At 40.1% G+C, this 22,678-nt stretch overlaps 2 protein-coding genes across 4 annotated transcripts; one reads left to right on the top strand and one right to left on the bottom strand.

Annotated features, from left to right (window-relative positions):
* Nucleotides 1-776: 776 nt before the first annotated feature.
* On the top strand, nucleotides 777-6,341 carry becn1 (beclin 1, autophagy related). Of its 2 annotated transcripts, none has more exons than XM_037755687.1 (12): nucleotides 777-852; nucleotides 1,218-1,350; nucleotides 1,457-1,521; nucleotides 2,595-2,653; nucleotides 2,810-2,900; nucleotides 3,036-3,172; nucleotides 3,492-3,686; nucleotides 3,791-3,937; nucleotides 4,123-4,272; nucleotides 4,350-4,410; nucleotides 4,519-4,661; nucleotides 5,367-6,341. In XM_037755687.1, the coding sequence occupies exons 2-12, from the start codon at nucleotides 1,224-1,226 to the stop codon at nucleotides 5,533-5,535; spliced, it is 1,344 nt and encodes a 447-aa protein (XP_037611615.1). In that variant the 5' UTR covers nucleotides 777-852; nucleotides 1,218-1,223; the 3' UTR covers nucleotides 5,536-6,341. The 2 variants fall into 2 exon arrangements, with proteins under 2 accessions (XP_037611615.1, XP_037611614.1); XM_037755686.1 differs by having other exon boundaries at nucleotides 793-953.
* A 490-nt stretch (nucleotides 6,342-6,831) lies between these two features.
* On the bottom strand, nucleotides 6,832-20,406 carry LOC119479116 (serine/threonine-protein kinase tousled-like 2). Of its 2 annotated transcripts, XM_037754360.1 has the most exons (21): nucleotides 19,862-20,406; nucleotides 17,807-17,901; nucleotides 16,402-16,473; nucleotides 15,573-15,645; nucleotides 15,357-15,394; nucleotides 15,057-15,149; nucleotides 13,511-13,618; nucleotides 12,832-12,924; nucleotides 12,396-12,506; nucleotides 11,741-11,877; nucleotides 11,491-11,643; nucleotides 11,016-11,082; nucleotides 10,416-10,513; nucleotides 10,219-10,300; nucleotides 9,915-10,006; nucleotides 9,656-9,745; nucleotides 8,929-9,098; nucleotides 8,594-8,732; nucleotides 8,307-8,418; nucleotides 8,097-8,204; nucleotides 6,832-7,866 (listed from the first exon to the last, which is right to left on the bottom strand). In XM_037754360.1, exons 2-21 carry the CDS (start codon nucleotides 17,897-17,899, stop codon nucleotides 7,693-7,695), a joined length of 2,103 nt encoding a protein of 700 aa, XP_037610288.1. In that variant the 5' UTR covers nucleotides 17,900-17,901; nucleotides 19,862-20,406; the 3' UTR covers nucleotides 6,832-7,692. The 2 variants fall into 2 exon arrangements, with proteins under 2 accessions (XP_037610288.1, XP_037610289.1); XM_037754361.1 differs by lacking the exon at nucleotides 15,057-15,149 and having other exon boundaries at nucleotides 19,862-20,403.
* Nucleotides 20,407-22,678: the final 2,272 nt, after the last annotated feature.

The raw sequence follows: 22,678 nt of genomic DNA, 5'->3' as shown, positions 1-22,678 counted from the left end.
GAAATATATTTTGGCCCTAAACCATTTAGTGCTTTGTAAACCAGCACAGGCTGATGAATTAAATGTATGTTTTATAGGTAACTAGTTTTAATAGCCCCATGGATTCAGTTGCTTTGGTGTAGCTTCAAGTTTCCTCATACACACTAAACACATAAAATGTGGATTTGTGAATATGATATTTGCAGGGCCGGCTTAAAAGTCTGATGGCCTTTATATTTGATGCCTGGGTCAGTCCTTCATGCTGGTAGCCATCAGGCTCCACAACCAAGGCTGACCCCCATATGACAACTATTAGGACTTTTAAGAAATTTAAACATGCACTATCTACCTTTTAACATGCACTATCTGGCGCACTTTACACTCACTTTACACTATACATCCTATTTACCACTTTATTGCTGACTGCACATATGTACATATTACATTTATTTATTTATTTATTGCACATTCTACATTTATTTATTGACGGACTGTACACACTATGTTCACCCATTCACTCTGTATCTTTTATATCTCTATTATTGTCTTTATAATTTTTGTATACCTTTACCTCTCCTGTGATTCACTCTGTTTGCTGATGTTGCTGCTTTGACACCTGAATTTCCCTCCAGGGATTAATAAAGGTTCATCTTCTTATCTTATTTATGAAAAAAAACGTTTTGCTAGAATTATCATCAAATGTATTATTTAAAATGTGCCTTCTTTTTGAGGGTTTTTAAACCAACATGTTCCCATAACACACTAAAGTCTTTTACTGGAGTGCTCTCCCCTCGTGACTTTTCCACCACTCTATTCACATGACGTCACTTCCGCCGTAAACAACAACAAGGAAGTGGAAAGATAAGTCCCGAGGTGTTGCAAACCAAATGCAACAGTCACGCTACATCTATTAGAAGCAATTTCTCATTTTAAACGGATTATTATGCACTAGTTTTCATTTTTCACAAGCGACAGTGAGTCTATCTTATGTTTGTATACCTTCGTTATGTCTTTTTGCACACAAACTAGCTGCAGAGCTAACGTCAAAGCTAGTCAGCTGTCTCGCAGTTTAGCCAAACAGCTAAGGTTAACGAGCAAGTAAGCTCTCATCTGTAGCTTAAAATGTAGACTTAAGACGTTTTTAATCACTCACTATCTACAGGATTCTTTAGTTCCTACAAAAAATGAAATCACTCGCTCATTTGTGTGTATTTACAGAGTGTTTTTATGTCTTGTAGCTAGAGATGGAGGGCTCCAAGTCGTCGAGCACAACCATGCAGGTCAGCTTCGTGTGTCAGCGCTGCTGTCAGCCGCTCAAACTGGACACATCCTTCAATGTGCTCGACCGGGTAACGATCCAGGAACTTATTGGTATGTATACATGTAACAATAAATCATCGGTGCTGTAAAAATGTACAAGAGATGTAGTGTTAGTGGTGTTCAAACTGCTCCATCTGTCTCTCCTCCTCCTCCTCAGCTCCGTTGGTCACAGTGACCCCAAGCAAACAGGCTGACAACACTGATGGGGAGACAGCACCAGAGGTATGTACAGCACAATATATACAGTATATATATCACAAGATAGGACCCTAATGCTCTCATCACCTTCAGTAGACTAGTAGAAGACTGCCAGGATACATACAGCACAAGATTACACTGAATGTGGGCTATTGTGTGTGTGCAACTACTGTACTGTCACCATTAATCCACCATTCTTGTTCAGTGTAGCCCCTGATAAGATAAGATAAGATATTCCTTTATTAGTCCCGCAGTGGGGGAATTTGCAGTGTACAGCAGCAAAGGGGATAGTGCAAAAAACAAGATGCATCAGCTAACACAGTAAAAATAAAAGAGTTAAACAAAGTGTAACAAAATATGAACCATTTAAATAGAAGGAAGTACACAAATAGGATCAGTATACACAGTATTGACAATAAACAGACTATTAATAAAATTCCACAAGTGGAAAATGATATTGCACAGTGAGAATGAAATGAAATTCTACCTAAACATATCAGGTTATTGTCAGTTTTTGGTGTGTAAGTGTAAGTGGTCTACTGGGAGCAGTGCTGGTTGTGGAGTCTGACAGCTGCAGGAAGGAAGGACCTGCAATAGCGCTCCTTCACACACTTTGGGTGGAGCAGCCTGTCGCTGAAGGAGCTCTCCAGTGCTGAGATGGTGTCCTGCATGGACCCACTCTCTATGGGCATATGAAGGTTATGTGATAAAACAGTCTCCCTAGGCACAAGATAAGAGACCAATGAGATAAAACTGTGGCGTCAGGGAAGCTGATATTTCTGACTATGGCATGATTGGCATGTGGGACAACTCCATTAGTGACTACAATCCATACTTGTATAACCACAAACATTACATAATGTATAAGTAAGTGTTATGAGTTGGTAAGACTGGATTAATTAGGCAATTAGCAAAATCATATGTAAATCAAATTCCAAGTTACTGCATATTTTAAGGAAACTTTTTGATTCTGTTTTGAAAAACCCAATGTAATCTGCAATACTTTTAGAAGACGTAAGGCTAAAGCAATTCCACTTAAGTGAAAATATTTTGTGAGCAAGAAATGTTTGAGTCTCATAATTACATTTTCCTTCCAGGAGACCTTTGTGGAAAACAAGCAAGATGGAGTTTCAAGAAAATATATCCCTCCTGCACGGTGAGCGCTCAAATCCTTTCATTCAAAAAATGGAACCGAATACCGATAACAAATTATATCTGAGTTGATTATCTCTAAGTTAATATGTTCCTCTGTCAAATGAAGTATGGATGCACTCGCATAAAGTTGACTGAACCGCTTTATGCTGCCCTACAGGATGATGTCCACAGAGAGCGCCAACAGCTTCACACTGATTGGAGAAGCATCAGATGGCGGCACCATGGAAAATCTTAGTCGTAGGCTGAAGGTAAAGTCACACAGCAGAAAAATGTGAATTCTATTATGTCAGTTTACTCTGATCATGTTATTTTGGGAAGGATAGCAGAGAAGTGGGCTCTTGTTAGGGTGAACTTATGGATGTCTCTGATCCTATCCCACCCAGGTGACCAGTGACCTGTTTGACATCATGTCGGGCCAGACAGACGTGGACCACCCGCTGTGTGAGGAATGTACCGACACCCTGCTGGACCACCTGGACACGCAGCTCAACATCACAGAGAACGAATGCCAGAATTACAAGTGAGCTGGTGCACAATCAATGTCGACTAACACTTGTACGATTTTGGCCGCTAATCGATTAGTCGATTTAATCGACAGATCTTGTAAAACAGAGTTTCTTCACAAAGAATCACACAAAAGCACCACTTTAAAGCTTGTGTTTACCAGAGATGTGCTTGTAAGTTTCTTGGAAAAAGTAATTCACCATTAAAAAGCATAAAAAATGCTAATTGATGTAGGAAATCTTAGTCGACGAAGACCAAAACAACCGATTAGTCGACTAATTGATGAAGATGGGGCAGCCCTAGTAGTAACGTACTGTATGTGGATGTATTTTCAGGCAGTGCCTGGAGCTGCTGTCACACCTGCAGGTGGAGGGAGAGGAGACCCTGCTGGCGGAGCTGCATCATCTGAAGGAGGAGGAGGAGGCTCTGGTCCAGGAGCTGGAGGCAGTGGAGGAGCAGAGGGCTGCCGTGGCTCAGGACCTGACCCAGAGCAGGATCCACTCTCAGCAGCTGGACACAGAGGAGCTACAGTGAGTGATCCAATCATGTGGTGTAAACAGGTGACAGTGCTGTTTCTGCTAAATGAGACAGCAGCTAACAGCTGAGTCTCTCTCCGCTGCTTTGTGCCATGAAGGTACCAGAAGGAGTACAGCGAGTTTAAACGGCAACAGCTGGAGCTGGATGATGAGCTGAAGAGTGTTGACAACCAGATGCGTTACTGCCAGATTCAGCTAGATCGCCTGAAAAAGACCAACGTCTTCAACGCCACATTTCACATCTGGTAGGCACACACACCCACACACACACACACACACACACAGATGTTGTGTATTCTAAGAATAAATAATTGTTTTTCTGTCCAATCAACCATGACTTAGCAAATATTTAATATAGGCCTCCAGGACAAAAATGAATCAATGCCTGAATCAATTGACTGAGAACTGAATTGTTTCTGTTCTCGTCCAGGCACAGCGGCCAGTTTGGCACCATCAACAACTTCCGTCTGGGTCGACTCCCCAGCGTCCCAGTGGAGTGGAATGAGATCAACGCAGCCTGGGGGCAGACGGTGCTGCTGCTGCACGCTCTGGCCAACAAAATGGGGCTGCGCTTCCAGAGGTACGCATTGCTGTTTGTTTTATTCTACCTCAGTTTATTACTGCAAAATGAAGCTCAAACAACACTTCTCTCTTCAGATATCGTCTTGTCCCATACGGAAACCACTCGTACTTAGAGTCACTGACAGACAAGTCCAAGGTAATATACATACAGTATATACAAACACCAGCTCTCCCATCCTTATTTAAACACTCCTCCAGAGTCCAACCCTGCCCTTTCTGTTTGTCTCGCGTTTTTTTTTTCCAGGAACTTCCTCTGTACTGCTCAGGAGGCCTGAGGTTCTTCTGGGACAATAAATTCGACCACGCCATGGTGGCCTTCCTAGACTGTGTCCAGCAGTTCAAAGAGGAGGTGGAAAAAGGAGACACTGGCTTCTGCCTTCCGTACAGGTCAGACACCCGCAGACCAACACGATGTGTACAATTTTTTCTTTGTGCTCATTAACTCGGGGCATTATTGCAGCCATTTAATATGAAGCTGTAAATATTAATGAAGTTTGAACGCTAAGTCTCAACCATTACCTCGATTTATTCTAGAGGAGCTGTCTGCTCTGATTATGCTACTGAGGCAAATAAGAGACATTTGGGAAACCTTTGGCTATATAACCCTTTGCATTATTAAAGCATGGCTTCCAGTACAACATTTACTAATTGACTTACTTGTGTAACTAGCCTTATAAAGCCCAACTTCACGCTTTACTGAGTGCTTCACCCGCATTTACTAGGTCTACAGCATGGTGAATAATCACACCACAAATCCATTCTTCAACAGAGCAACTTGACTGGTGACCATGGTGGTGTGAAACCTTAAAAAATTCAAAATCTGTCAAATTGAGAAAGGTTATTGTTATATTTCTGTATGGCACATGTATATTATGTTCATTAAGCTATGGAGATGACACTGCATACAACAGTTCGTGATATCTTACTAAAAGTTGTTCCTTATTTTTTGTGCGTTTTCCTGCGAATGTCCAGCAATACATGTAAATTGTGCCTACTATCTACAGTATATGATGCCATATTATAATATTGACATCACTACTTGCACCAGGCGTTATGTGATGACTGCAACTGATGTTTTATTCTGTGCCTAAGGATGGATGTGGAGAAAGGAAAGATCGAGGACACGGGAGGCAGCGGCGGCTCCTACTCCATCAAAACCCAATTCAATTCTGAGGAGCAGTGGACGAAGGCGCTCAAGTTTATGCTCACCAACCTGAAGTGGGGACTGGCATGGGTCACGTCACAGTTCTACAACAGATAGACAATGGACTATGCCTTGAGATATTGACCCTATAATGAATGGATTTTGTGTGAATCTTACTTGGCCAAAGGAAAAGAAATGGTTATGTGTGCACCATTTTTTTGCAAGTCAACGTTCTAGATCTTCAGTCCAGATTGTCTGTTTTTTATACATTACAAAGACGGGATAATTTGTATCTACTTTGCTGCGAAGTGGAGTTTCTAAATTTGGAAGCATTAAAGACACAGGTCGTGGTCACGTCCCTCAAAATAAGCGGGATGAGATAACTACATGTGCGTCTTTTAGTTTCTTTTTATCGTCTGCTTCAATAATTAATATCTGGCTTTTTCTGAAGAGCTGACGTTGCATTTAGACAACTTCACACGTCTTCAGACTAGAATGTAATTTAAAAGAAATCTTCACCAAATTTACTTCTAACCACTTTATCAAGTTCAAGGTATCCTTGCTCTCCTGTTGCACTGTACACCTTTGAAGGCACTGTGTAACTTTCTCCACAGTGAGAAAAAAAGTTTTTCTCCCAATTATATAAGCTGTAAGAGTATGATGTCATGTTCAAGGATGGATTTTTAATAGATTAACACTGTTTAGTATTCAACAAGAGTGTCAGTATTTCATTAACTTCTAAAGCAGTTATCATGTTTGACAGTTACATACATACGTTGCAGGTAAACTGTTGTATTTAGAGGTACACTGAGACACCTTTGTGTTCATACTCTGCACCATCACATTCATTTGTCTGTTTTAGATACGATGGATACTTTTAATGGTGGGATTTGAGTTAATAAAACATTTCATGCTGTGAAAAATGTCGGGTGTGGAGAGTTTCTTATAGATTAATCGCAAACACTGAAAATACATTTGTGTAACTACATCATGGTATACTAATGGCAACAGCATGAATGATTTAAAGATTCATAAATACTCAGGTTAAAGGTGCAGTGTGTAAGATCTGGCACCATCTAGCGGTGAGGTTGCAGATCACAACCAACTGAAACTTCTCGCGTGTGCCAAGCGTGTAAGAGAACTACGCGAAAATTGGAATGGCCCTATCTAGAGCCAGTGTTTGGTTTGTCCGTTCTGGGCTACTGTAGAAACATGGTGGCCGGCTCCGTAAAGAGGACCTGCTCTGTATGTAGATATAAACGGCTGATTCTAAGGTAACGGAAACACAATGATTCTTATTTTCAGGTAATTATACACTAAATAAAATGTACTTATTATCCCCCTAAATGTTACACACGGGCCCTTTAATATTTTTGTGTAATTTACGATAAATCAAGCTAAGACACCGCAGAGTTAATCAAATATTTTTTTAATAGTTTCATAATTATTTCTGTTGAATCTTAACTCTCATCACAACACTCACTCATAGTCAGCCCCCCTGTAAGGTTAACAAAAACATTAAAGGGGGTACATTTCATGGAAAAATATGGACTTAATTAAAATAATAAGCTGACTTCCAGTTATCCAGTAAAATATTTAAAGTAGGTCAAAACCAGTTACTCTCTCCAGAATCAGCCCTCTTCCGAGTCAAGTCATTCATGAACCTCTAATGGTGCCGTGTCAACAAGGCAGGCCCTTCAACTTTGGTCATCAGTCATTCCTTATTACTTGTAGGAGCCCTTCCTGGTTCAAACCTATAGGGATACACATTTGAAACTGACCACTCTAGTTCTGAAAAATAGTTTGATAGATGATAGATTTCAAGCAGAATGGGATGAAATTTCTCCTTCTAAACCTTCCAGAGAGTACAGGCAGGTGATCTTCCACACATGGCGTACTCCTCAGCCCGTCAGTTGTGCAATTTTTCGGGTGCTTCTACTATTTATCGCGTAAAAAAGCCCCTTGAAGTGAGCCAAAGTTTTTGTGTTAGTGCATGCATATGGGCAAATCTTTGGGTTCTACTGAGCCCGCAGCCACAGACTGGCCCTTCTTTTTTTTAGCACTTGGACGACGGTGGTGGGCACACTTACTACTACATCACCACCGCCTCCGTCATTTTGGTTCCATTCACACCTTTAGGAATCCCTGCATCCCATCATGCTCTCTGCTCTCTCACAATCAAGAGAGCAAAAGGAGGAGTTTCATCAAGTGTGTAACGTCTTCGCGTGGCTTCGTCCTCGCTGGGGTTTTATTCCAGTTGCTTTCAGCTTTGCGTCAGTTGGAGGCACTGCTGCCGTAGCAGCCGGAGGTGGAGGGAAGAGGAGGTGCCAGAGGCGTGCTGCTGGCCGGGGCTTTTCGAATATGGGGCATTAGGAAGGGGTCGCTGGCCAACTGCAGCACATCCACACGGTCCTCCTTGTGATAAGCCAGGCAACGTCGAATGAAGGCCTATGAAGGGAGAAAACAACTCATTATTTCTGAACCTACTTCCACTTTTTTATTTCTGGGCTACTTGCTATTTGAGAAGGAATTATGCCACATTCAGGAGTAAAAATGTAATTTCATGGGGCCTTTAAAACGTAGTAATAAACTGAGTAAGTGATGCTGTATAAATATATAAAGGTTAATGGGAACAGTGCAGTGACTTTATAGCTGTTTAAGAGAAATGAGTACCACACCTTTGCTTCTGTGGTGACCACAGGTTTGGGGGGAAACTGCACCTCAGTGGCTTTTAATATGGTGTTTTCTTGAAGGATATCCTGCTGCGACTGGTTATGACCGAACGGCTGGAAGAAGGCAAAAGGGAGATGGTTAACTATAATTTTTCACACTGATTTATAGGAAACTAGCTACAAAATCTTTGTTAAAGAATGTAAATTAGTAGGTACCTTGCGTCCATATAAGCTCTGGTAGAAGATGACCCCTAGTGACCACACATCCACCTTGTTGGATATTTTGGGGGGCCCCTTGCCCACCACAAAGCACTCCGGAGGCAGGTACCTGTCAGTCACACAATCACAACATGAGATTGAAATGGTTTTGCTCCATATATTCTCTCCGAGCAATTCTCTGAATGAAGAGGGTATGTGAATTCAATTAGCAACATTTCCCTCAAACTTGTGAAGCCTTATTTGTTGCTTGGTTACGAAATGCAGTGAAATGTGTCTCTATGTACCAATAGGTCCCTGCTCCTTGTGAGGTCAGCTCCATGCCGTCAGCAGAGTTGTAGCTGTCGTCATCCATGATCTTGGACAGGCCAAAGTCAGTGATCTTAATCTCTCCACAAGCTGTGCCGTTAACTAACAGGATGTTTCCTAAGACCAGAACAGTAAAAGTAAAATTACAAACACAGGACTGTAAACAGCCTTTTCTGAGAAATATATACATTTTGTATGCCCACACGTATGTATTTATCTTAATTACAATCTGACCAAGATTGTAATTACGTTTTTTCACTACTCCGTAACTTTAGGGGGATGACAAATTGACAAACTAAAACTGTGAGAATACCGGGCTTGAGGTCGTAGTGGATGATGGGTGGGCGAATCTGGTTGAGGTACTTGAGGGCGTTGACAATCTGCATGACGACAGAGCGGCCCTCCTTCTCGGACATCAGCTTATTCTGCTTCAAGTAGAAGTCCAGATCATTGCCTTCACAGTACTCTAGCACTGTGCAGAACCTGCGAGAGGTAATACAACATCGTTTGGGAAGTTTTCATAACCTTTGAAGTCGATTTGGCAAACTTGGTAGCAAACAGTTGCTTATTTACACATTCAGCAGTTACAGAGCTCCGGACCTATATTCACTCTGTTTTAGCTCTGTTTTTGGTCTCAAATCCTGAGGGAAATCTGTCTCTGTCTGTCTCTTTAGCTGCGAAATGCTCCACTATGTTCACCAGCTAGTGGCTAAATTTGTCTGTCTGCTGTTTGGTGCTGAGCAGGTAGTGTACAGTGGGTTGTTAGAGCTTTTACATTGAAAACAGCTGCCTGCTGCAGCCAAAAAACAACACTATAATAGCAGTGAGCGTGAACCAGAACAGTAAAGTTGCAGGCTGGAAATCAAAATAACAACCCCTTTCACATTGACAACATTTAATACATTATTATTGTAAAAATATAGATTATAGCTGCTTTAAGGGTTTTCCTGCTTTTTAGCACTTAAAAGTGGCACATAAACTTTATTTTATTATATTTGCATTGGCACGTTTATGAGCTGGATGTAGAATGATTCACTTACGAGTCTGTGTCGAGTGAGAAATAGTCGTAGAGTTTGACTATTCTTGGGTGGTCAAGTTCTTTGTGGATTCTGTACTCCCTACAGGCGTGTCTGAAAAGACATTAACCATTTAGTATCTTTGTAAAAACATCACAAATAAGAACATTTAAAGATAGTTTTAAGGTTGAATGTCCACCATGTAATATTTCATTATAGATCAAAACATTTCGATGCAAAGCAGAAAGAGCAGGCGCCGTGAACAAGTGAGGTTCAGACTCACTTGTGGTAGTTCTGCTTTTTCTCCTCCCTCCAGTTCTTGTTGAGTTGATGGATTTTAATGGCCACATACCTTTGCTCCGTCACATCAAAAGCCTGCAAAAAAAAAAAACATTACACATGAACACACACAAAGAGAAGCCTACGATTACCAACACTGAATGTTGTATGGTAGCCTGGATACAGAAGTGTTGCAAGTCTCACTACAATACCACTCTGACCTTATGCTATTCAAAAATAGTTAGAAAGAAAAGATTATAAAGTGACATTCATAAAGAATAGAAGTCAACTAAATGTCACATGCTTACCTTGAAAACTTCACTAAAGCCTCCTCTTCCAAGTAAATGTAATAGCAGGTATCGGTCGTTGAGCGTCGGGTGGTCTTTAAATCTACACAAGAAGACTTTCTTTAAACATTTGGTTTTTCAAACTGCATTTTTTTGTTTTTAGATAAAAGCACACTACAGAACATGGGTAAAGTATGTTAAACTGAGACGATACATACTGCGAGCTGTCCTCATTATGGATTCTCTTCAGCTCTCGAATGTGCACGTTTCTTACTCGCTCCAAATGTTCCAGCTCAGCCTGGATTTCTGCTTCTTCCTGCATACAACCACATAAATCCATCATCTACCTCAGCACTTGATAAACAGGAACAGGTTAGAGAAGTACTATAGTAGGTCTGTAGGTTAGAAACAAATCCCAAAACAACAAAAACTAAGAAAAAGCTGCTATAGTTTGGGTGTTTTGAAGTGGGGTCGCATGAGGTACTTATTCATAGTCAATGTATTACCTACAGTAGATGACGGTCGGCAGCCCCCAGTTTGGAGAAGCAGACAGGAGTTACCGCACAGGAGTTACTGCATAGGAACAAAGCAATGTACTGCTGTGGATAAGCCTTTCTTTTAGGTGGCTAAAATATGTTTTGCTGCCAGCCCCGTCCACAGTAGTACATTACTTTGGTTCAGTGCGGTACCTCTGCTTCTCCTAACTGGAGGCGTGCCGACCGTCATCTACTGTAGGTAATACACTGACTATGGATAAGTACCTCATACAACCCCACTTCAAAACACCCAAACTATCCCTTTTAGTGGTGAACTGGTACCTTTTTTAGATGACCAATTCGAAGTTTGAAAATCTCCTCTTGCTCATGATATTCTGCCATTGACAGCCTGCGTGGGATAAAGTGGCAACAGTTTGTAATTTATAACATTATAACCAGGTCAGTTTATGAGAAAAAAAAATGAATAAGCTACACATTTACTTCAGATAAAATGGGAAATTAAAAAACAAGAAAACACAAAGCCTTCTTACAGATCAGTACAAGTCTGACTCAACAAAAAGAAAAAAAAAAGGCTTCAGATTGTGTAGATTTGATATTCTACTGTTAAGATAAAGCTCAAAGTGTCACTATGTAACTACTATTACTATAATGATATATTTTAGAATAATTAGAATTGCAGTGCAGCCCTTAAGATCAGAAAACAATACAATTCAAGCTACACTACAACAATTAATCTTTGCTTGGTTGTGTACTTTGGGCTGGTCCCACTGTGTGAAGTAATTGTAGCTAATCTTACGCTTCGCTCTCCTGGCCGTTGCTCCTGCTCTTTCGTTTGTTCTGCTCGAAGCTGGGTGGAGGTGTCTGGGCCATGGAGGGAGGTTTCCTCTTCCCCAGCAGCTTCCTTTGCCTCTCAATGTCCTCTCGCTGCGAGTTGAGTCGCTCCTGCTGCCTAGAACATGGAAGAACAATCTAGTGTGAACACCGACAACAATAACAACAGATTGGACAAAATGAAAACATATGTTTGTGCCTATTTGCATGCTGACTTGATGAGGTTCTGGAAGGCAAATCCATCTGTCCACTGCTCGGTGAAGGAGGCTCCGTGCCGTACGGTGGTGAAGTGGCCCAGACGCAGACGGTCCTGCATGCTCTTGTCCCTGCAGGCCATCTTCTCCTGCTTTGACTACAAAAAAAGATGAATTGGAAATTGTACATGTACACTCAAAAAACGGCTTTGTTTAGAACAGTGGTGTTCAAACCTTTTATGCCCAAGGAACACCAAAGTGCAAGTCAAGATCTCAAGGCTCACCTGTATTCATATCTGTGCAAAATAGCCTCTATAACACATGTTATCACTCTTATCACTCTGTAAACGTTTATTTTTACATACTAATGCCTAATAAAATTTGACAAACAACTAGGGCTGAACGATCTAAAAAACAATATCTAATTGCGATTAATTTGACTGATATTGCAATTGCGATATGATTTGCGATATTAGAGGGTATGATCATTTTAACATCATTATTCCTATTTACATTGAAAACATATTAAAATGATTATGGTGTGATTTTTTCAGGGAGACGCCAGAGATGCGAGCGGAGCGTTGGGCAAGCAACGCTGCACGCAATGCTAACATGAGGGCACAGGAAAACGCTGGAGATGCAAGCGGAGCACCGGGTGCGTGACATTGACACCCACCTTCTCGACTAGGAGCTTCTTGCTCATGGTCACACACTTGTTAAGCCGTTCCTTGTAGCGCTCCAGCATCTTCTGCTGCTCATCAACCTGCCGCCTCAAGTCACAGTTTCCCTGCAAAAACACACATCATCACTCTGACATCTAAATCTTATTACAACAAGGATTCAAGGCTGTTTTGCAGGTTAATTACTGGGGTTGTTGTGACAAGTGGTAGCAGTGGTGTGTAGATTGTGAAGTGATTATTAAGGGCATTTGTGAATGGGCCTAATATCATAAATTTGTATTTAGATATATCCTTGACAGTGTGTGACATTAATCATTGTTAGTCAACTGAAATAATAACTACTTCGAAGCTCTTTCAGATGGTCCAAATGCTCCAGACTATGTTCAGCTCGTCATGTTTTTAAGACAGACTTTAAGTATTTTCTTATCTTACCCTCAGCAGGTCGTCTATCCTCCCCTCTTTCTTCTCCAGGTCAGAGTTCTTGTCCTTCTCCAGTGCTGTCAGTTTCAGCAGCGTCAGTTCTGACTGAGGAAGGAGCGCAAAAACAACAACAAGCCAACAGTTAACATCACATCCCACTCGAATGATGCAGACACCCCTTGGGCCGGTCACTAACAAAAACACAACATCACTTTAAATATATCAAAATCAGACGTTGGTGTCTTATATTAGACATCAATTCAAAATGTTGACCTTTAATTAGGCCAATTAGTGTAATGTGCAAGGATAGCTGGATGTGTGTTGCAATTGTTATGTCAGATGAAGAGCAGTGTGGGTGGCGGGGCCTTTCAAATGTTGACCTTTAATTCTTGCATACACATCTTGCCCAACTAGTGTCATTTTTTGAACGACAGAACAAGGTGTGAAGTTGCGTCATCCCTACAAGTTTAGCCAACTTCAACTATCTGCCATGACACTTTTACAGAAGATGCAGTTTGTGAAACAAAACCACTTTTCACAAATCAAGGACAAAAATCACCAGTTCTTGTAAGAAGTAAATGTAAAAAGGCTGTGCCAAACCAAGGTGCTTCTACAATGTGACTGAGAATATACTGAAGAAAAATCTGAAAAGCTGGTGTTAAGTGGAGGTCCAGCTCAGCTAGTCGGTTACCTGAATGGCTTTGTGTGAGCAGGAGTGTGTGGGGGCCGTCTTCACAGAGCTGCAAGATGAAGAGTCTGTGTGGGCCGAGCCTGTGGACGAAGGACTGCCTTGCTGAAACTGCATTCCAGAGAGACATAAAAAAGAGAAAGGCAGAAAGACACAGGGGGTGAAATATAACAATTATGCAATAAAGACAGCAGAGAGAGATTATAAAATAGCTCAAAAGGATACAAAGAAAAGGAACAAACACTGTAGCTATTAAAAGGGGAGAGAATTGAAATTGTAAATTAACAAATAATCAGGTATTGATGCTAAATTGTCCATTCCAAAACATTTGAAATAGATAAAGAAATACTGTTTCACTTCTATCATTCTTTTGCCTAGTCTATTCTTAAAGGCATTTATAAATGTCTATTAGTAATAAAAAACGTATACAATAGTTAATATTTCCATGCAAGACAACAAAAAAATGACATGACATTGCTTTGTGAGACGTGAGTGATTAGGAAAGGGGTAATTATAGAGTGATGTAGTGGATATATGTTGTTGCCGGCAGGCTAACAGGAACAAACGTGCCACGTATATCTTTCACTATGCCAGTCTATCATACACCAAATTAAAATCTGCTGTTAACCAGGAGAATTCTTGAAAAACTATTGAACATACAACTGATAAAACACCTTACTGTTACATACTATATCTGCACACTTAAGTAAGCTTACTAATTAGTGATCCATCAGAAACAAACATCATCAACACCACCAATAACGTCGTTCTTTTATGGCAGCAAAATGTGGGAGTATTTGGAAATGAACGTGTGACAGACTCGTTTGTTGTTGCGTAATGAGGAGAGATGTTATTTTAACATAAGATGAATAAAAGTTGTAGGTGAAGAGATATTAATTAATTATATAAATAGTAAATTCATGACGTCGTCATCAACAACCGCTATAAATTCGAAAGCGTAGGCACCAATTTTACATACATAGTCCTCCTGTACTGCTCCTGCCTTACATGTCAGCTTATTGTGTTAAAGCTACATCTGAAAACATGAACAACAACCAGCACTGAAAACATTAACATTAGCTACAGTTTCTATTGCCAATGGTCAGACTTTATCCTACATTTGATCCTTCCAGTTAATAAATCCCACACACACTCAGCTGACCTGTTATAGCTACAACTAATCTACACCATCAGACTCACTGCATTTTGTGCATGTTTTCATTTTTCGTTAAAGTCAAACTAAAGGAAAACATTTCAGTAACTAAATCAATTAAAAAATCCCTGGGTAAAGGAATGTTTTATCACGTACATTGGATCCAGACAAACCAAAGATATAAGTCTATTAAATGGATTAGACTTTGATATAATAAACAAAACAAAATCTTAGTGACATGCCTCACCGACCCTGTCCAATTAAGACGATACCAATGCTAAGAGAAAATAGACCCACCAACAGATTAATGTGACACTGGTTAAAGAAACAAACGGCTAGTAAAGCAACTGTGGAGGGCCTGAGGTGAGGGCTATGGAGATGGATGCTGGTGCTCACCAGAGGATTAGACAGTGAGTGCTGTGGAGAGGATCGCACCAGCATAGGGATGCCCCGGGCCGGACTGGTGCCAGAGCCGCTGCTACCAGCAAACTGGCCACAGGGCAGTTGACAAGAGTGTGGAAACAAGACAGAAAGAAAGAAAGAAAGAAGACAGAGTTGTTATTTAGGAGGAATGTGGTGAAGGGCCGTACTGGCACAGTCGGAAAGTGAGGGTGAAGACATCACACTAAAGTTTGAGAGTGATTTGAAACATAGTGGCCAGAATGCAAAATTCAGTCACCAGGATGAAATACTCACCTCAAAATAATCACTTATTTTGTGCACTCTCCCTTTTCCTACAACAAAAAAAAACACACAACAGGTATAAGAAGTAAGTAAATCTATTCATTTGATCCTATACTATCTTCCTAAGCATACACATATACAGGAAAGCTAAACATTTCAGAATATAAGGAGCCATTTCTGTTGGAAAGTGCCATTTCAGAGCTCTGTCAGTAAGTAGGGTGGACTTACCCTGGCTGTTGCTGTCATATACGTCTCCTTTTCTCTTCCTGCTCCTCTGGTCATTTGACTTCTTCTCTGGTGTCTGACATGAGCAGAAAAGCAGCACAGCTTAGCTTCAAATTTTACTACATTAAGTTTATTCCATTAGCCACATGGCCAAGTTATATGGGTATAATTGCACTCCTGGCTCAAAGACACTTTTTACCATGCAATTCAATTAATAGCAGCTTCTTTGTTCAGTTTTCAGTGTATTGCCTGCGGTGTTTATGGTATCTCTGGCACTTTTCATACATGGAACCTCTGATTTATGTTAAAAGCCTGGTGACATATCCAGGGTGTTTTTCAGCTTTTTGCCAAATTCATGCCTCACCCTCCCGTGTCCATGAGTAAGCAGGAGCAGAAAATGGATGAATAGATGAACCACACCCACACCCACACCAATGTGTACTTAATACTTGACCACTTGCCTAAATCACAAACAATCGCTACAGATAAGAGCTGCCATGATTAGTCGATCGACAGAAAAATAATTGCCAACTATTTTGATAATCAATTAAGTAACTTTTCATGCAAAAAATGGCAGAAAATGCTGTTTTCAGCTTCTCAAACATGGAGATTTCCTGCTTTCTCTGTCTTATATAATATTAAACTGAATATCTTTAGGTTTTGGACTGACGAAACCATACATTTAAAGACATCACCTTGGACTTTGAGAAACTGGGATGGATTTTTTTCACTATTTTCTGACATTTTATTGAGCAAACGATTAATCTAGAATATAATCTGCAGATGAGGGCACAGTCACTTGTCATTTTGATTGACTCTTTCCCCAACCGACCTCCATTTCCTTGTCACTGAGTGATCCCGCGCTGCACAGAGACTGGTTGGATGATTCACTGTTGGCTGAACTCTGGAAAACAGAACACACACATACACACACACACATTAAACGTGCTTGATTAGTCTGGTGCTACTCTGGTAAGTCGATCTTTGCAAGTAGGACTGGAAATTAAACATATAAAGATATTTACATGACAATTTCTGGTAAAAATGACATATTCTGTTGTTCTAAAATGTGGACGGTGCACTCATATACACCAAAGAGGGATGGTGGCCTCTCTTGAGTGTTTACAGTTGTGATACAGTATAAGTTACTTCAGATTTTCAGCCCTTTTTACACTGATGTGTATACGTTATTTTTTCCACTCCTTATATCTTATTTTTGTAGGAATTTCAGCACATGGATATAACAGTTATAGCTCTAAAATTACTGTCACTAAGCTAAGACGCTAAGATAGGATGCCACAATGGGGGTATAATATACATCCCACTGTTATTCTGCAAATCTTGAGCTCACATCCTCTTGGTAGAATCAGTTGGTGTCATCATGACACTAATGGCCAGCTGCACAGCCTGAAGAGACTAAGAAGAAACAGCAGGCTAATTGGTGCAGGAGGCTAATGCTTTTAAGGCCAGCTGTCATTCTGCTGCTTCAAGGTCACACATACAGCCAAGAAATGCTTTTTTGTCTTACCATATACACTACACATGTTCATTGTAATGTATTGAACATTTAATGTAGTCAGCATACTCACAGCCTTAAATCATTCACACTCTAATACCACAGTGAGCAGGCCTAACAATTCGTTTCAGAGCGCACTACATGCCGGAGCAGGAATGATAGCGATTGCTTTCTCAGGGGTTGCCATTTTGTCAAATGCACACCCACACACAGTAATACCCAGTTCAACAGCAGGGTTGCAGCAAAGCACGCAGCCTATGCTGTGAGCTTCAGCTGCGGTGCCATTTCAGTGTCACTAGTCTCAGCTGAAACAAAGAGCTGCTGGCCAGCTCCCATGTCAGCCAAGACAGAGTTTGTCTTGTTTTAGCTTTCGCTCAGGAGAGCGGATTATTCCACTGAGGGAAACTCCTGAACACAGAGCATCAGTCAATACTGGAAATAGAGAATACTTCCAAGCTTTTCTAAACAGAAGGACCAACATAAGAGAGCTGACCAACTCATGCTCGTGTTTGCATTCACACACAAATGACAGTGTGGGATGTTTGCCCGCAGGAAAACTGAGAGCTACTCTTTTGTAGCTAAAATCTATTTCAGCAGGGATAAGAAGGAACCCTCATTAAAATGTCTCAACAACAGAATACATTAAATTGATGCACAAACAATCCCTACCTGCAGCTGATCATTTTGAGCATCAAAACCACTATTATGCATGCCATTATACCTTGGCCACACCAACTCCAGTGAAGCGAGCCTCAAGCAGTTCCTGCCTGCGTGGGTCTAGGCTTATAGCCTGGCTGTGAAGTCCTTCCATCATGCCTAGAAAGACAGACACAAACAGTGAATGAAATTGTAACTTATATTACCTGTTTATTGTGCTTGTGTTGCTATTGTTTTTATTGTGTGTGTCTAACTTTTCCATTTGTAATGCTTTGTATGTAGTTTATATCACTTATATATTTTTGTTGTGTGTTTTTGCTAATGTTGCACATTGCTGTTTTTATTATATGTAGCTATAGTCCTTTGAGGCATGCCTTGTGATATTGAGCTATAATAAACTTTGACTTGACTTGGCTTATGTGGACTAGCTGGGTTGGGTTATTGTTACATAAGAGAAGACTGACACGCATCAACAGGCAGGGAGTAGCACATTGGCTACCAATACAAGGCATGTAAAATATTCTTTCCGTTTGGGGCAGGTGACCCAAAAATCTAGTCAATCCTGAGGTCTGACCAGCACCTTTCAACACGGCTACCTGGCAGCTAATCCAAAGTGCTTACTGCCCTTTACTGAGAAACGTATTTTAATTAGAAATCACAATTTCTTTCTGTGGAAGAAAGCTGGAAAAAAGTTAGTTGACAAGCAAGACTGACACCCAAAATTGTTAAACTTTATAGTAGTAGTTTTATGGTTAACTTAAAGGGACTGTTTGTAACTTCTTACACGTATAAATCACCCGGGTTGGTGTCCCATGTGCGCTCGCAGTTGCGTGCATATTGTAAAAAGTGAGATTTTCATGTATTTTATATTATAAAGCAGGTTTAAGTGCTATATAAATACTATGAAAATATCAAAACACACAATCCATGGAGAAATACACAAAGCCCGTATTCAGAAATTGTGCGTTTGAAACAAGCCGTTAGGATTTCTGTCCGTTTGTGATGTCACAAATATACAATATTTAGACCCTTTCACAGTTTTAAACGTAAACATACTAAATGTGTCACAGTTTATTTCCTGGTTGCAGTGTATGTGAATAACATCAGCTGACAGGATGTAAACATGGACCCAAGCTGTTTTCGTTGAAATGCACTTAAACGGAGCGTTTCAGACAGAGCGTGAATACAGGTATATTCAGACAGACAGTATGAGAAAAATACACTTACTCTACACTATATATCCTAAATACCACTTTATAGACTGCACATAATGTACATATTACATGTATTTATTGTACATACATTTATTTATTGATGGACTGTACACACTATGTTCACACATTCACTCTGTATCTTTTATATATCTCTATTTATTGTTTTTATAATTTGTGTATACCTTTACCTCTCCTGTGTTTCACTGTTTGCTGATGTTTGCTGATGTTGCTGCTTTGACACCTGAATTTCCCTCCAGGGATTAATAAAGGTTCATCTTATCTTATGTTAGTAGCCTACTTATTCCCCAACAAGCCTGTCAATGTGTTTATAAAAACATTGCTGATCAGTAAACATTACCTAGCTAAGTTAAGAGACAATATGTAGCAAACTTTCAAAACAAAAGGCTCAACTTTATGTAAGTTAACCTGATGTTTACAACTAAACTAACTGCATTGCAGCTGATGGAAAAACACTGTGACTGTTATTGACTGACTGACAACACCTCAATGTTAACTAACCTAGCTAGTTAACATTGACAAATGCTATTATGCTTATCAAAATCTTGCCAACATTTATATAAAAAAGAAAGGCGAAACGCTACCATAAACTGTCAAGTTACTATAAACCAATAAAGAGTGGAAGTTTATCAATGTTATAGCAGCTAGGATGTTTACTTGCTACATGACAGCTAGTTAATGCTACATAGCAGGTTAGCTAAATCAAGGCCTATGGAAGGAGGTTGCGTCGTAGCACGGGGGTATAGCGCATGCGCAGTAGAATCTGACCGCAGCTTCAGTGGTAATGCGCATGCGCGATACCCTGTATCCCAAGACAAGTGTCCTATCCTCCGTTCTATAGGCCTTGGCTAGAAGCTAATAGCATGCTAACATAGCTGAAGTCTCACCTGGAGAAGCTCTCGCAGTAATTCACTCAGAGAGGATGTTGTCCGTCCATCCAGTAACTCCTTTAACAACTCCCACACATCTCAAATAAAGTTGTCCGAATTGAGTTATTTCAAATTAAGGGAAGACATTAGTTAGCTTAGCTTAAAGCTAGCTAAAGGAGAGCAGCACGGTGTCATGGAGATGGAGGAAGGCCCTGAATCCACGGGGTTTCCTAGTCCGTCTTGGTGTCACCTCGCACGGGCAAAAACCCTGGAGCTGTCAACGCCTCTGAAGCCTCTTCTGCCAAGTGTTGTCACATTTCTGCTTCACTCTTCTTGTCTTTCTATTGATGTGTCACGTTCACACCGGGAGGAGAAGGAGAAGTTGCGCCACCTTGTTAGAGTCCATTGTTTAATTAAAGATCATTATAACCCCTGGCCTGCAGCACACAGGGCTCCAGGGAGAGCTTTATGTGATGCGCTTGTTTAACAGATAATGTAGAGCTGCTGCTGGTCACAACCACCCGAAAACAAGACAGCAACAGTAGACGAGGCTGGTAATCCTCCCATACAGGCAACTGTCAGAGGCCCCCAGAGCTCCAGGGGGCCCCAAAGAGTCACAGCTTCATTAGTGAGTGGTGATTTCACTAATTTTACATTTGTTTGGGAACTTTCACCACTAAATTAGAATATCAACTAGATCCTGTATTATTACATAATTGTGGTCTTGTAGAAGAAGATTGCTTAATTCTTTTTTTTTTTTTTACTTTATTTGCAATTTCCCTTTTTGATGAGTAAAATACTCCCATCTATCTTATATTGTGCGTAGATGGTGCATGGTCCTAAATAAAGTTGCTGTAGACATATGTTTCATCCAGATAGGATTTGGCTGCGGTCTCTGGGTCTTTGTGCAATATTCAGTGAGTTAACATGCAGCTGCCCTTACCAAAATGAAGTTTATTTAAGTGTGCTATTAGTATACTTCTTTTGAACTTTCAGTTTACTTTTTATGTACTTATCAGAGATATACTTAACAAAAATATAGTTGGCTCATACTGACAAGTATACATAAAAAGTCTATGTATATTTGGCTTATAGGCCTACTTACTTAATCTTTTGATCAAGATATACTTGAGAAAAGTATCATAAAGTATTTTTGCCTATAGAAAGGAATACTTGGCTTGTAGTTGCATTGTGCGCTGTACTTAATAACACACAATACACACATATCATGACTTCTGTAATGCATCACTAATGCAGAACTTGTGTTTTAATGCATGAATTCATGCAGTAGATATATGTATATATGTAGCATGCTCACTCTTACTACAAGCATTAAAACCACCATTAATCTTTAGGTATGAATTACTTAATTATGTGTTTTGTAACCTTAGTATTACCGGTTTGACCTATGTGGTGAAACCTGATGTATTAATATCCTTTTGCAGTAACATTATGCCTCATACATTATCACGAGACAAATCAAGCCAAATAAGAGGAAGCCGTAGGTTATGACCTTTTTCCATCCAGAGGAAAACATCTAAATGCCAAGTGAATTCCCCCACATTTCAGCACCGACACTGGTCCATAAACAACACTTCAGAGAGCGCAAAAGCTACAACTGAGGGAAATTGGGGACAAAAGAATCACACAACACCTGCACGTTGTTGCCTCTCTCCTCTCTTTTGTTTTACGTAACAATTTTGCGTCTATTACAGACTGAAGTTTCCATTACAATTCAACTTTTAATGCGATTAAGTAGCCTGAGTGTCTAATGGGTCAGTCATAGTCTTACCAGTCATGTCAGCCACATGTCACTGAATGTACTACATCGTAGCTGTCACACAGCAGCAGGAGTGATAAGTGTGTCTCCAAACTAAAGGAGGCTCTGTGCCATTTTACGCACGCAACACGGCACAGATAAATTACTGTCAGTGTGCTTTTTGTCTGCAATGCTTGAATCCCATGGACTTAATCTGCAAGTACACATTTCTGTGAACGAGATATAACTCATCTGAGGTAGTTCATGTTGTATATTGGATCGTGTCATTTGCAGATGACCTAAACTTCACACAAGCACCAGTGAGCTCTACTTGCAGTTCAAGTCCAGGAGATGGAAGCAGAGCATTGCAGACACAAATATATACACTATACACTACATTATATATACACTCAGGTAATAGCTGTGGGGAAGCAGCACAATAATTAGTTACATATCTAAAATGTTAATAATGTAGCTTTGTCTTTAGTAAATTCTTCTAATGTAAAGTGTAATTTGGAATAATTTAATTTGTTTATTAATTAGAAAAAATCCTTTCTGCTCATACATCAATTATTTTAGCCCTTCATGTTGAGTGATGTGCATCCTGAGTATGCCAACTGTTGAAAAAATCACTAACAGGCAGCAAAATGTACATGAAATATTGACAGGGCGTGATCAAAATCTTATTAAAGGCAACACTGCAGACTGTAAACGCAATGCATATCTCAGGAAACCACGACTCCGGTTATATTTCTTGGCAAAATGTAAGCAACTTTTCAACATTTAAAAGAACGCAGCATAAATTAGTCACTGTTGTACCTTTAAAAACATAAGCCATCTAGTGTCACATTTGGTTATTATATGAAAAAATAACAATACTTCCTAAAGTGTCATTTATTTCTAATAAAATGTCTTGAGATATGAATATGAATATCTTTAATCATCCATTATAGAATAAAGATCCTCATTTATTTTGAATTATGTTTTAGCCTTGCTGTTGTCTTTCACATCTCAAAACTGGACCTCTTTAGAAAGAATGACTAAAATATGACATATTTGTATTTTAGGGGGAAAAA

Source organism: Sebastes umbrosus, chromosome 20 (assembly GCF_015220745.1).
Source record: "Sebastes umbrosus isolate fSebUmb1 chromosome 20, fSebUmb1.pri, whole genome shotgun sequence".
Classification (NCBI taxonomy): Eukaryota; Metazoa; Chordata; class Actinopteri; order Perciformes; family Sebastidae; genus Sebastes; species Sebastes umbrosus.
The sequence above is the reverse complement of the archived record's forward strand: the minus strand, read 5'-3'. Positions and strand labels throughout refer to the sequence as shown.